The sequence below is a fragment of the Oratosquilla oratoria genome, chromosome 21 (assembly GCF_046742065.1).
Source record: "Oratosquilla oratoria isolate Oo_2021 chromosome 21, ASM4674206v1, whole genome shotgun sequence".
Lineage (NCBI taxonomy): Eukaryota > Metazoa > Arthropoda > Malacostraca > Stomatopoda > Squillidae > Oratosquilla > Oratosquilla oratoria.
The window spans coordinates 59,366,639-59,379,138 of NC_134797.1; the positions used below are offsets into that span (position 1 = coordinate 59,366,639).

The 12,500-nt window shown below is 41.0% G+C and overlaps 1 protein-coding gene across 1 annotated transcript in view; it reads right to left on the reverse strand.

Annotated features, from left to right (window-relative positions):
- The window catches only part of LOC143036962 (von Willebrand factor A domain-containing protein 7-like), a 42,487-nt gene extending 34,747 nt beyond the window's left edge, over positions 1-7,740 (reverse strand). The window contains exons 1-3 of the mRNA XM_076205023.1: positions 7,497-7,740; positions 6,320-6,561; positions 3,237-3,525 (exon numbers count right to left, since the gene is read on the reverse strand). Coding sequence (XP_076061138.1) covers positions 3,237-3,525; positions 6,320-6,561; positions 7,497-7,649 — 684 coding nt within the window. The 5' untranslated portion in view covers positions 7,650-7,740. The remainder of the gene's footprint in view (positions 1-3,236; positions 3,526-6,319; positions 6,562-7,496) is intronic.
- Positions 7,741-12,500: the final 4,760 nt, after the last annotated feature.

Sequence of the window (12,500 nt, forward strand, 5' to 3'; positions counted from 1 at the left end):
CTGTCCTCCAACCCCTTGTTACTGTCCTGTACAATTTCTCTGAATATTCATTTCCTTATTTCGCCTACCCTGTGGTGGGGGAAGAGAATGCTGCCACCAGGTCTTTCCACTTGAGTCATAAAAGACGACAAAAAACGGGACGGGGGATGGGATGAGGAGTCCTATTACCTGTAGCCCCAAAAGAGGACATTCCTAAAGAAGTAAAGGCATAAGAGGGCCTGTGAGTTTTCCAACCAGTGCCCTAAGGTTTGGGTCTTTTAATGTGTGTGGATGTGGTACAGATGAGAGTAAAAGGGAAGAGATAGGCAGTATGTTTGTGAGAAGAAAGATGGGTGTGCTGGCTTTGAGTGAAACTAAAATGAAAGGGAAGGGTGAGTGTGAGTTTGGGAGTGTGGCTGGGAGGTACTCAGGAGTGAAGAGGGGACGAGGGAGAGAAGGGGTGGCTATACTAGTAAGTGAAGAGATAAGTAAGCGGGTAGTGGAGTGGAAGAAGGTTTCATCAAGGTTGATGTGGATGAAGGTGAAGCTGGGAAGGGAGATGTGGGTTTTTGTAAGTGCGTATGGACCTGGTAGTAAGAAGAGCGTAGAGGAAAGGGAGGCTTTTTGGGTAGATATAAATGAGTGCATAGAGGGATTAGGGAGAAATGTCAATGTAGTTGTATTGGGAGACCTTAATGCTAGGGTAGGAAACGAACCAATAGACGGAGTGATTGGAAAGTATGGAGTTCCAGGTAAAAATCGTAGTGGAGAATTGATGGTGGAGATGTGTCTTGAAAGAGAGTTGATGATAGCAAATACAGTGTTTACGAAGAAAGTCAAGCATAAATGCACATGGGAGAGGGTGGTGGATAGATGGGTGGCAGATAGAGCGTTAATGGCCTATATAGTGGTGACCAGGAGTATGGTAGGAAGAGTTAAGGATGTACATGTTCTAAGGGGAGAGAGTGGGGGAATATCGAATCCTTTTCTGGTGGAAGGTAATTTGAGAGTGGAGAATAGGTGGAGAAAGAGGAAAAGGGCAGAAGGTAGGGAGGTACTTAGAGTGAACGGCTTAAATGAGAAAGAAAAGGAGAATGAATATAAGAAGAAGCTGAGAGGGGAGTGGGAGGGAGTGAAGGATAGAGTAGAACTAGGAGAGGAGGAGGAGTGGGGATGGTTCAAGGAGGGAGTCATAAGGTGTACAAAGATGGTGTGTGGAACAAGGAGAGCGGAAGGAAATAGAAGGAAGGGTAGTGAGTGGTGGGATGAGGAAGCAAAGAAGGGTGTAGAAGAGAAGAAGCAGGCATTCATAGATTGGCTACAAATTAGGACGAGGGAATCGTATGAGAGGTACAAAGTAAAGAGAAGGGAAGTTGAGCATAAAATAAAGAAAACAAAGAGGAGAGCAGATGTGAAATAGGGAAAAAATATGACAGAAAATATTGAAAGTAATAGAAATATATTTTTGAAAGAAATTAAAAGAGAAAGAGGAGGCGAATCAAGTAGAGAAGAAAAGGTAAAAGGTGCAGATGGAGAGATGATAATGGAAGAGAAGGCAGTGAGAGGAAGGTGGGCAGAGTATTTTAGGGAGTTGCTAAATGTGAAGAAGGATAGGGAGGGAAAGGTAGTTGCAGTGGGAAACGCTAAGAAAATGAGAGTGATGAAGAAAATGGAGGAGAAATAGGGAAAGATGAAATGAAAGCAGCTGTTGAGATGATGAGAGCAGGTTTGGCACCTGGTCTGGATGGATGCCATGCAGAATGTCTGAAGAGAGGAGGTACAGTTATGGTGGACTGGCTGGTGAGGTTATTTAATGTTTGTTTAAGAGAGGGTAGAATGCCGGAGGACTGGAGGAGTGCCTGTATAGTTCCGCTTTACAAGGGAAATGGGGACAAGTGTGAGTGTAGTAGTTTCAGAGGGATCAGCTTGTTGAGAGTAGTTGGGAAGGCTTATGGGAGGGTCTTGATTGAGAGGATTAGGAGAGGAACAGAGGGAGTAATTGGTGAAGAGCAGTGTGGGTTTAGGACAGGTAGGTGCTGTGTAGATCAGATTTTTGTGGAAAGACAGATATGTGAGAAAGCTATAGGAAAAGGTAAGGATGTTTTTTGGGCTTTTATGGATCTGGAAAAGGCTTACAACAGGGTAGACAGGAAGGCACTGTGGGAGGTACTGCAGATATATGGGATAGGAGGAAAGCTGTTAAGAGTAGTTAGGAGTTTTTACGAGAGTAGTAGAGCTTGTGTTAGGATTAGAAATGGAGAGAGTGAATGGTTTGAGGTAAAAGTGGGACATCGTCAGTGATGTGTTATGTCGCCCTGGCTGTTCAATTTATACATGGATGGGGTGGTGCGAGAGGTGAATGCAAGGGTAGTGGGTCAGGGGTTGGAGATGGTTAAAGAAAATGGAGAAAAGTGGGAAATAAGCCAGTTGTTGTTTGCTGACGACACTGCGCTTGTAGTGGGATCGGAGGAAGGATTCAGGAAGTTAGTGACAGAGCTTGGGGGAGTGTGTGAAAGAAGGAAGCTGAAGATAAATATGGGTAAAAGTATGGTGATGAGATGTACAAGGGGAGAGAATGACATTAGGCTGGGGGTGAGCATTAAGGGTGAAAGACTGGAGGAAGTGGATAGTTTTAGATACTTGGGTGCGAATGTGGCAGAAAAGGGAGGAGTGGGGGTGGAGGTAGAATGTAGATTGAGAGAAGCGAGTAAATGCCTCGGTGGATTAAAAAGTGTAATGAGAAATAGACATCTGGGAATGGATACCAAGAGGAGGTTATATGAAGGAGTGATTGTACCAACAGCACTGTACGGGGCAGAAACATGAAACATAAGAGAGGAAGAGAGAAGGAGTTTGAATGTGTTTGAGATGAAATGTCTGAGAAGTATGATAGGGGTTACTAGGCTAGATAGAGTGAGAAATGAGGAGGTGAGGAATAGAACAGGGATGAAAAGTGAGCTGGGAGATAGGGTTGATGAAAGAGTATTTATTAGGATGGTTTGGACACATGGAAAGAATGAGTGAAGAAAGATTAGTAAAAGAGATGTGGAAGGCAGAGGTGGAAGGAGTGAATATGAGGGGGCGTCCTAGGATGAGATGGATGGATGGGGTGAAATGGGCGTTACAAAAGATAGGAATGTCTGTTGAGGAAGGACGGGAGAGGACAGAAGAATGGGGTGAATGGAGAAGGGTTGTGTATGGATGATGCTGTAATCCTCTGTCTGATTTGACGCGAGTAGGTCGTCGTCCTGACTTACCTGTGCCTGTGAGCAGCTGGAGCAGACGTCCTCCTCTGAGCCGGCGATGGTCCCGACATCGTAGCCGGGCAGCCCGAGGCCCTCGACGATGTCATGGTTGCCGAGCTCGACCCAGGTGGAGTGCGCATAGAAGTCCTGGATAGTGTGAAGCGACTCGCCCAGGAGGGAGCGGGCGGCCGAGTAGGCCTGGGTACTGCTGACAGCTGTGGCGATCTGGGCGTGTCGCTGCGACAGGGTCTGCTGCAACGCGGCCAGCTGCTCTCCGTCCCCGTGCAGTTTCGGGTCGAAGCTGTCGGAGGGAGACGGGGACCATGAACACCGCAAGGTCTGTGTTCAACTATTCCTCTACTATGCAAAGGTATGACGACAACAATGGTGATCCACCGTTCCTACAAATTCTGGCAGAACATATGGTAATATCATTCTATGTACATATTGTACTAACCCAGTTGACTATCTGTTCACCCAAGTGACAAGGTGATTTCATATTCACTCGTTTATTTGTGTGTGTGTGTGTGTGTGTGTGTGTGTGTGTGTGTGTGTGTGTGTGTGTGTGTGTGTGTGTGTGTGTGTGTGTGTGTGTGTGTGTGTGTGTGTGTGTGTGTGTGTGTGTGTGTGTGTACAAGCAAATCTTATCCGTCCATTTTTCATATATTTCCCTCGTACTAAATATTATTACATTGCTTGTCTCTCTTCGCTCTTCCATTGTAGAAAGTTCTTTTTTTTTTTTTTTTTTTTTTTTTTGCAACATTTCCTCATATGTCTTGGGATCATCTTGGTTGATGGCGTTATATTATTCAGTAATTCATAAGTTTTCCCTATCATTTGTATATGACTTTCTAACAACAGATAATTCCTGATTAAAATCCCAAACTCCTTTACCTCCTTTAACTTTACTCTTAATTATTTTTCGATCATATATTCTCTTTTTTATTATTATTACCTTGGTCTCATTGCAAGATGTCATGTCGTCATTTGAGTTTCTATTCTAATAGCTTCTCGATTTTTTCTACCTATTTCTTTGTATTGAAACCCGTTATCCCTTCCTGTCTCAATTCATGATCCTTATCTAGGTCTTCCTGTGTCAGTATGCAATCCTCTTCGCTTTTCGCTTCCTTCATGACCTTGGCATCTTCTGCAAATAAGTTTGCATAGGTATCCATTCCATTCGTCATAGCATTTATATGCAAAAAAAACATTACGGGAACCAGAATTGAACCCTGTGTTATCCCCACTATTCACTCCTCTACAGTCTAACTTTTCTTCTCTACTGGTCTCATACATCCAATACTTAAAAATTATTTTACCCATTTCAATGTATTCCATTTAATGCCTATGTTTTCCAGTTTCCAAATCAATCTTTTCTATGGCAATTGGTCAAATGACTTTTCCAAATTTAGGTAGCCACAATCCACCAATCTCATGCACCACACCAACTACTCTCGAATAAAAAAACGACAGGATGTCAACAGAGATTCCTCTACCTTCCAAATACTTCATCAAACTATCGTTTACAATATTTTCATCACATAATTTGGCTAATGCACTGGTCAAAGAGACTGGTCTATAATCTAGCTGTACCTTCTTATTTTCTCTTTTAAATATTGTTAATACATTTGCAGATTTCCAATCCAATGGCACTTTCCGCTCTTCCAGTAATGCTATCAGTTTATGTACTTTATCCACAAATTGTCTTCTACACTTTTCAGTATCTAATTTGAGATCCCATCAGGCCCTGAGGCCTTTCTCATTTCCAATTTTTCACATCACTTGTTTCCACTATTATGTTGTGAATAACATCTTCATTTTCTTCACCCTTTTATCTCTCAAAGCACTCATCCATATTGAATGCTGACTGGAAGTTTTCGTTCATTATTTCAACTTGCTTTCTTGTATCTTCATATACTACTCCTTCAACTTTCAGTTTGGATTACCTCCTCTATGTTTCAACTTACTATATACAAATCTGTAGAACAACCTAAGTTGGTCCTTACATTTGTCAACTACAATCTCCTCAACTTTGTTCCTCTACTTACCGTATTCTTGTATACTTTTTCATATGTTATCCTTTCCCTCATCCACCTGAGCATCAATATTTTCAATGATCTTGGCTTCGGCAAACCACATTGACTTGTCGATTTTCATTATACTAATCCCCTTATATCTGTATAAGTTATGTCTGAACCTTTTACTTCTTCCTCCCACCCCTTTTTTTTTTCTCCTCTGGATCTTTACATAAGATAAGAGCTGTGTGGGCTTTAGGAAAGAAAGGAGATGCATAGATCTATTTTTGTAGTAAAGCAAATATGGAAGAAGTTTTTGATAAAAGCCAAGGAATTCCTCTGTGTTTTTATGCATCTGAAGGTGTACGACAGAGGTAACAGAGGGGTGTTATGGGATGTTTTGCAAATGTATTTGACAGAGGGATTTCTGCTGAGGGCATTCAAATGTTTTTACGTGAGTAGTAAAAATTTGTATGAGGGAGGGAAACGGAGAGAGTGTGTGATTTGAGGTGAAGATAGGGCTGTGCCAGGATTGTGTAATGATATTTAAAACGAGAATTATACACAAGATATGTCGTCTCATTTTTTTAGATAATAAGATCCGGAAAACTTAATTATTTGAACGATAGCTTGAATCCATTCAAACTCTTGCTAGGGATCATAGAAATGCATCAAATAAACATCGAGTATTTGAAACACAATCAAGTAAAATTATAGGAATTGGAATGCTGGAGAATTGTGACCCAGCTGACGTAAAAGATGTTTCAAATTTTGAACAATTCAACATAAGACAAAACGAAAAAAAAGGGGTGCTACGATCTAGAACTGGAAATCGTGAAAGGTGAATATGAACTGTGAAACAAAATAGTGTATCGAGACAATACATAAAAAAGATAATGAGCCCTGTTTGAGAAGGAGACATACTGTAAATCAAGAGAAAAAGTAAAGATGATAATATCACTTCATGAGACTAGAGCGAATCCCATGCGAAACGGATCACATGAGGCACTCAACCTCCGTTTTTTATGAATATTTGAATGGGAATACCACTGGATAAATCTCACTACCTTTTAGCCTTACCGGAACTGGTCCATCGAATCGAAGAGGACGTTGGCGCTGGCGATTGAGTTCACGGCCTTGATGAACCGAACGGGAGAACTCCTTGGGCCATAGTAGGCCCGGTAGATCTCCTCCAGGCTGGCAGTGGTGGGGATGTTAAAGTCGGGTACTCCCACCGGAGGATTCCTCAGGAAGAACTTGCGAATGTTCCTGCGGACGGCCTCGCGCGTGATGGCCTTGTGGTTACTTGTCGGTCCCATCATCTGCGAAGGTTTCGAACGGGTTTGGAAAGGACAGGGCAGGATAGGAGGGACTGAATGGTCGATCGGTCCATAAGTCCATTCATCCCCTCAAGACGGTGGGGTGCCTCTTCAGCCGGGTCCACACTTGTTGCATTTCCACGTATCGTATCATCTTTGCGTACCACCTAGTGATACGATACGGTGCAACAGGGTATTGTACCTACTTCTTGCGTGTCCGTATACAACAGGCGGATACGCAACAAGTGGGTACAATACCCTGTTCCACCGTACCGTATCACTAGGTGGTACGCAAAGATGATACGATACGTGGAAATGCAACAAGTGTGGACACGGCTTTAGATATCTATCGTGGCTAAGGCCAGCCGATTCTGTCTGACTGATAAACAAACTCTGAATCAAAAGAGGTCTCGATCGATGAGCAACCCACTCCACTTTCTTCCGAACTTGGCCCCCTCAGCTAAAGAGAACATGCGGGCATAAGCCGTAATAAGTATCTATAACATACACCAACGTGCTGACAGACCTATTAGTACTCAGTGACCGTTTAACAGGCTTTACTCTGACTAGTTCCAAAGTAAAGAGATCCCTGACTGAACGGGCTACCCTCTCTCTTTCTCTCTCTCTCTCTCTCTCTCTCTCTCTCTCTCTCTCTCTCTCTCTCTCTCTCTCTCTCTCTCTCTCTCTCTCTCTCTCTCTCTCGATATATATATATATATATATATATATATATATATATATATATATATAACATATATATATATACACCTGAATGTTCAAGATATTGATGTATGAATTATTCCTGTCGAGTATAAGGCAGCCCCACATCCATATAGTCGTCGCTGTCACCAGAAGTATGTCACTTATTCGCACCAGAATTGCTACCTAGTGAGGATGAAGTCCGATGTAACAAGTGTCGATCAGGACGACCAACTCACCTGGTCTGGGCACAGAACGTCGGTAACGCCAGGATCTGTCAGATTCAGTGACGTGGCGAGGAAGGCGCTGACGGAGAGCGGCCCCCCCGTGACGAGGACCAGGAGCACCAACAGCATCTGAAAGGAAACATCCGAGAGAGTCGAAGTCCTCATGACTGTGGTTCAAAGTCCTGGGTGCAGAGGCGCATTTATAAGTTCCTGGTGGTCGGGTGGGAAGCAGTCAGATGAAGAGGACAGGGAGATATGTAGATAGTGAGGTAAGAACGGTCAGCAGATGTTTGCGGAACTTTGTTTCTGATGCAGGAGAGAATATAACCAGATAAGATAACCATATAATAAAATCACTTAAGACACAGAGGCAGAAAACTAAACTTGGAGTCTTCCTAAGATAGTTTCACCAGCTTCGGAGAGGAGTTAAAATAGAAGGGGGAAAATTAGAAATTAATAGGAAAGTGAACAAGGGTAAAGAAGATTACGAGGTTGAAGAAGAAATTGACAAGTAATGAACATAAAGAGTGGTGATTATTTTGGAGCGAGAAAGGACACTGACACTGAACGAAGTTCACTCAAGGACACTGAACAGACATCGGGGCGACAGGCAACTCACGGGTGAAAAGAATGAACGGAAAAAATATTTCTATCTTTCTTTGCAGGAACCCGCAGAGGGCTGTTCACGGGCGGCATGATTTGCGGGCGTTTAACGGGGGGATTAAGGGTTAGGGACAGGATTTGGACTGGGGATTGGGTTAGGATAAAGGTTAAGGATGGGGTCAGAATTAAGGTCAGGACTTGGATTTAGGTTGAGGAGAGGGAGGTAGTGGTGGGTGATCCCATTTCAGAAAGTATGAAGAGTGGGACTAGTAACTATATGGTATGGGAGATGATTTCAAACAATTTATCCACTCTTGAATGCTGCTGGGGGAAAATGAGTACTTGAATATGTTGGTGCTTGTTTGGTATGTGTGGTATTTTAGGTTGTGACTGCCTCTAGTTATTCGTGTATTTGTTGGGTGTAAGTTTCTTTGTTTATGTCAACTAAATTGTTTGTGATTTTGTACATCATTTGTTGTCTGTGTATTCGTCTTCTTGTTTCAAGTGGTTCAAGTCTAATGTCTTGTTTTAACCTAGTGACTGATGTAGTGTGTCTGTAATCACGTCTGATCCATCTTGCTGCTTTATTTTGTGTGGACTCTAATTTGTATATGTCATTGTTAGTGTGTGGATCCCAGACGGTGTCGCAATACTCTAAGTGTGGCCGAACGAGTGTCTTATAAGCAAGAATTTTGATGTCTGCGTTGCATCTCCTGAGGTTCCTGCGCAGGAATCCCAGGGCTCTGTTGGCTGTAGCCCTGACGCTGCTCACATGTCTGGACCACCTCATGTCTGCTGAAATGTGGCTCCCAAGTATTTGTGGTGGGAAACTATGTCAAGGCTTGTGTTATGTAGTGTATAGGTAAATTGGATAGGTTGGTTAGTACGGGTGAATCTGATGTGATGACATTTGTTAGGTCTAAATGTCATTTGCCACTTGGCTTCCCATTCTTCAAGGGCACGTAGGTCATTTTGTAGTTGAAGACATTCGTCTCTGTTACCTATCTACTGTATACTAAACTATCGTTCACAAAGAGTCTAGTAATAGAGGAAAGTGATAGAGGGAGATCATTTATGTAAGAAAGGAAGAGGAGAGGTCCCAAGACAGTGCCCTGGGGAACTCCAGAAGTTACAGGAACAGTTACAGATTGTCTACCCTCGAGAACAACGCGCTGTTCTCGAGAAGTGAAAAATGTCCTAATCCAATTAAGAAGTGGCCCTCTTATGCCACAATAATCTAACAGTCGTTTGTATGGGATTTTGTCGAAGGCTTTGGTAAAGTCTAAAACTATGGCTTCTACTTGTCTAATTTTGGGGTTGTTAAGTAATTGGGATGTGTCATGTGTTGTCTCTAGTAATTGCGTCTCGCACGAGTGATCAGGATGGATGAGAGGTGCGTTCTGGCAATGTTAGCGTTTTTGCTTTCCCCACTCTATCTCGCCCGATGTGTTTGATTGTAATTATATAATAACCGTGTGGTTCTGCTGACCCATCACCGTTTCCACCAAACCTCTCCTCCTCCGCCTGTCGCTCCAAAGGGTTTTCATTGTGTTGATGCAGATCTTGAAAAGTATCATTATTCCACCTGCTGCGAGGCGGGGCGAGGGTTCCGTTCACTCTCCCATTGCTCACCTACAGAGGGAATCGCGCACGTTCCATCCACGCACAGTGTCCAACCACTCCACCTAAGCCTTCTAGAGGCTACTAAGCACATTTTGAATTAAGAGATGCTTCGTGTTCGCCTCCAGTAACCATACATTGGTCCAGGATTCTTTCTTAAAAGCTCATTCTCAAATACTTCGAATTTCCTCAATCTACACACACACACACACACACACACACACATATATGTACAGGTGTGGTCTTATATCAGGGTTTTGAAGTACTGAGTTTTCCAGGATGTACATGTAAAATTCTGCAAAGGTACAACCTAACGGTGAACCCATTGCGACGCCTTCTATTTGGTAAAACAGATGTCCTGTTGGGCTCTTAAAAAGGGCTTCGGTCGTGCAAGCAATAAGTAACTGCTTCAAGATATTCTCGGGAATTTTAGGAGGGGGCAGTTGGGGGTGGTTCGTAGGAAAAATAATGGAAACTATCATCAGAGATGCTATCGAACATCATTTAGACATTAACCGTCTGATAAATGATAGCCAACATGGTTTCAGACGGAAGCGTTCTTGCGTAACTAACTTACTCGAATTCTACAACACAGTTATCTCGAATTATGACAAAAGAAACAATATAGATTTAATATATATAGACTTTGCAAAAGATTTTGATACCGTCCCACACGAAAGACTACTTACTAAATTAGCTTTGCATGGAATAAGTGGTAGCCTATTAGGTTGGACTAGTAATTGGTTGAATGATCGAAAACAGAGAGTTGTTTTAAATGAAAAAACTTCTGGATGGAAAAATGTTACAAATGGAGTTCCTTAGGGTTCTGTTCTTGGACCACTTCTGTTCATAGTATATATATACTCGTAAATGATATAGACCATGGACTAAAATCTACTGTTTCCAAATTTGCTGATGATACAAAACTGTGCGGAATGGCAAATGATCACTTAAACCAATTAGATATTCAAGAAGATTTAGATAAATTACACCAATGGTCTGAAAAGTGGCTAATGAAATTTAACACAAGTAAATGCAAGGTAATGCACATAGGTAAGAATAACAGTAAGTACGATTACAAGTTATTTGGAAATTCGTTAACAAAAGTGAATAGTGAAAAATATCTCGGCGTAATTATCAGTAACGATCTCAAATCATCTAAGCAGTGTATTTCAGCCTCTGAGAAAGCAAATAAGATTCTAGGGCTGATTGCACGATCTTTTGACTTCAAAAGTCCATCACTCATTAACAAGCTATATAAATCGTTAGTTCGTCCACATTTGGAATATGCTGTTTCCGTATGGTCACCGAATCTCATTAAAGACATTGACAGACTGGAAAAAGTACAACGACGAGCCACAAAACTAATTCCAAATATCAAAAATAAATCATACGAAAATCGACTAAAACATATGAATCTCTTTTCCCTAAAAAAAAGCGTAGACTCAGAGGTGACTTGATACAGGTCTTTACATCAAAAGTAACAAAATTTTCACACTGAATGAGAATCAGACAGGAAACAATGGTCTCAAACTGTCCGGAAATAGATTCAATTTGGAAGTGGGTAGAAACAACTTCGCCAACCGTGTGGTTGATGAATGGAATAAACTTCCTGCAGAGGCAGTGCAAGGTTCGAAGCTTTAAGAATCATTTAGATAAACACCTAAGCAAGATGCTATAATGATTATCATTTATCTTATATTATTTGTTTCTGTTTTGATATCATTTGTCTGTTTGATTCTCATTTATTATTAGTTATATGTCAATTTATTATTATTTACTATTTACCTGTTTGTTTATTATAACTATATATATATGCATTTATTTATCTATTTTATTTGTTATTTACATTATTATAGTTTTTATTTATTCATTTATTATCGTTATGATTTTTTTCGCATCCGACCTAGATATGGACCAAAAGGTCTCCTGTCGGCATGCTCTGCCTTTGTAATCCTTTGTAAAGCAAAACGCTTGGTAATAATGATAATAATAGTAATTGTAATGATAATAATAATAATAATAATAATAATAATAATAATAATAATAATAATAATAATAATAATAATAATAATAATAATAATAATAATAATAATAATAATAATAATAATAATAATAATAATAATAATAATAATGATAATAATAATAATAGTAATAATAATAATAGTAATAATAATAATAATAATAATAATGATAGCAATAGTGATGATAAGCTTAACTATACATCTATACATTGAAGATAGATACTACTGATGAGTCTATTTATAGTCATCGAAATTTTTCTCCGAGTAGGTTGTATATGACGTCAAGTCGTGTTTCTGTGAAGCGAACAGATGCGACCAGATAGCAACAGGCCTAGACACGTCCACGGCGAAGAGCAAACTGCCGATACCGCATGGTAAACTTCATCCCAGCTTCTCAGTCATGTTATTCAATTATAAAAATACAAAATACATTCCCAACAGAAGGAACACACACACACACACACACACACATAAAACACACACACACACATACATACATATATATATATATATATATATATATATATATATATATATATATATATATATACACGAACCCATAGACATATAGGCTATATACACAGATCCATTACATGCCTAAGTGCCGCACTGGGGAAAAATCTCAGCGCCGCCGTGGGCACCGTCTCCCGTGACCTTTAAATTTACGTCACTCCCGTGGAAAAAGGGCGCATGCCAGCCGGACAAAGCGCGTGTATTGGCAAATAACGGCATCCGGGCACTGACACGACCTGGTCATACCGTATATTTT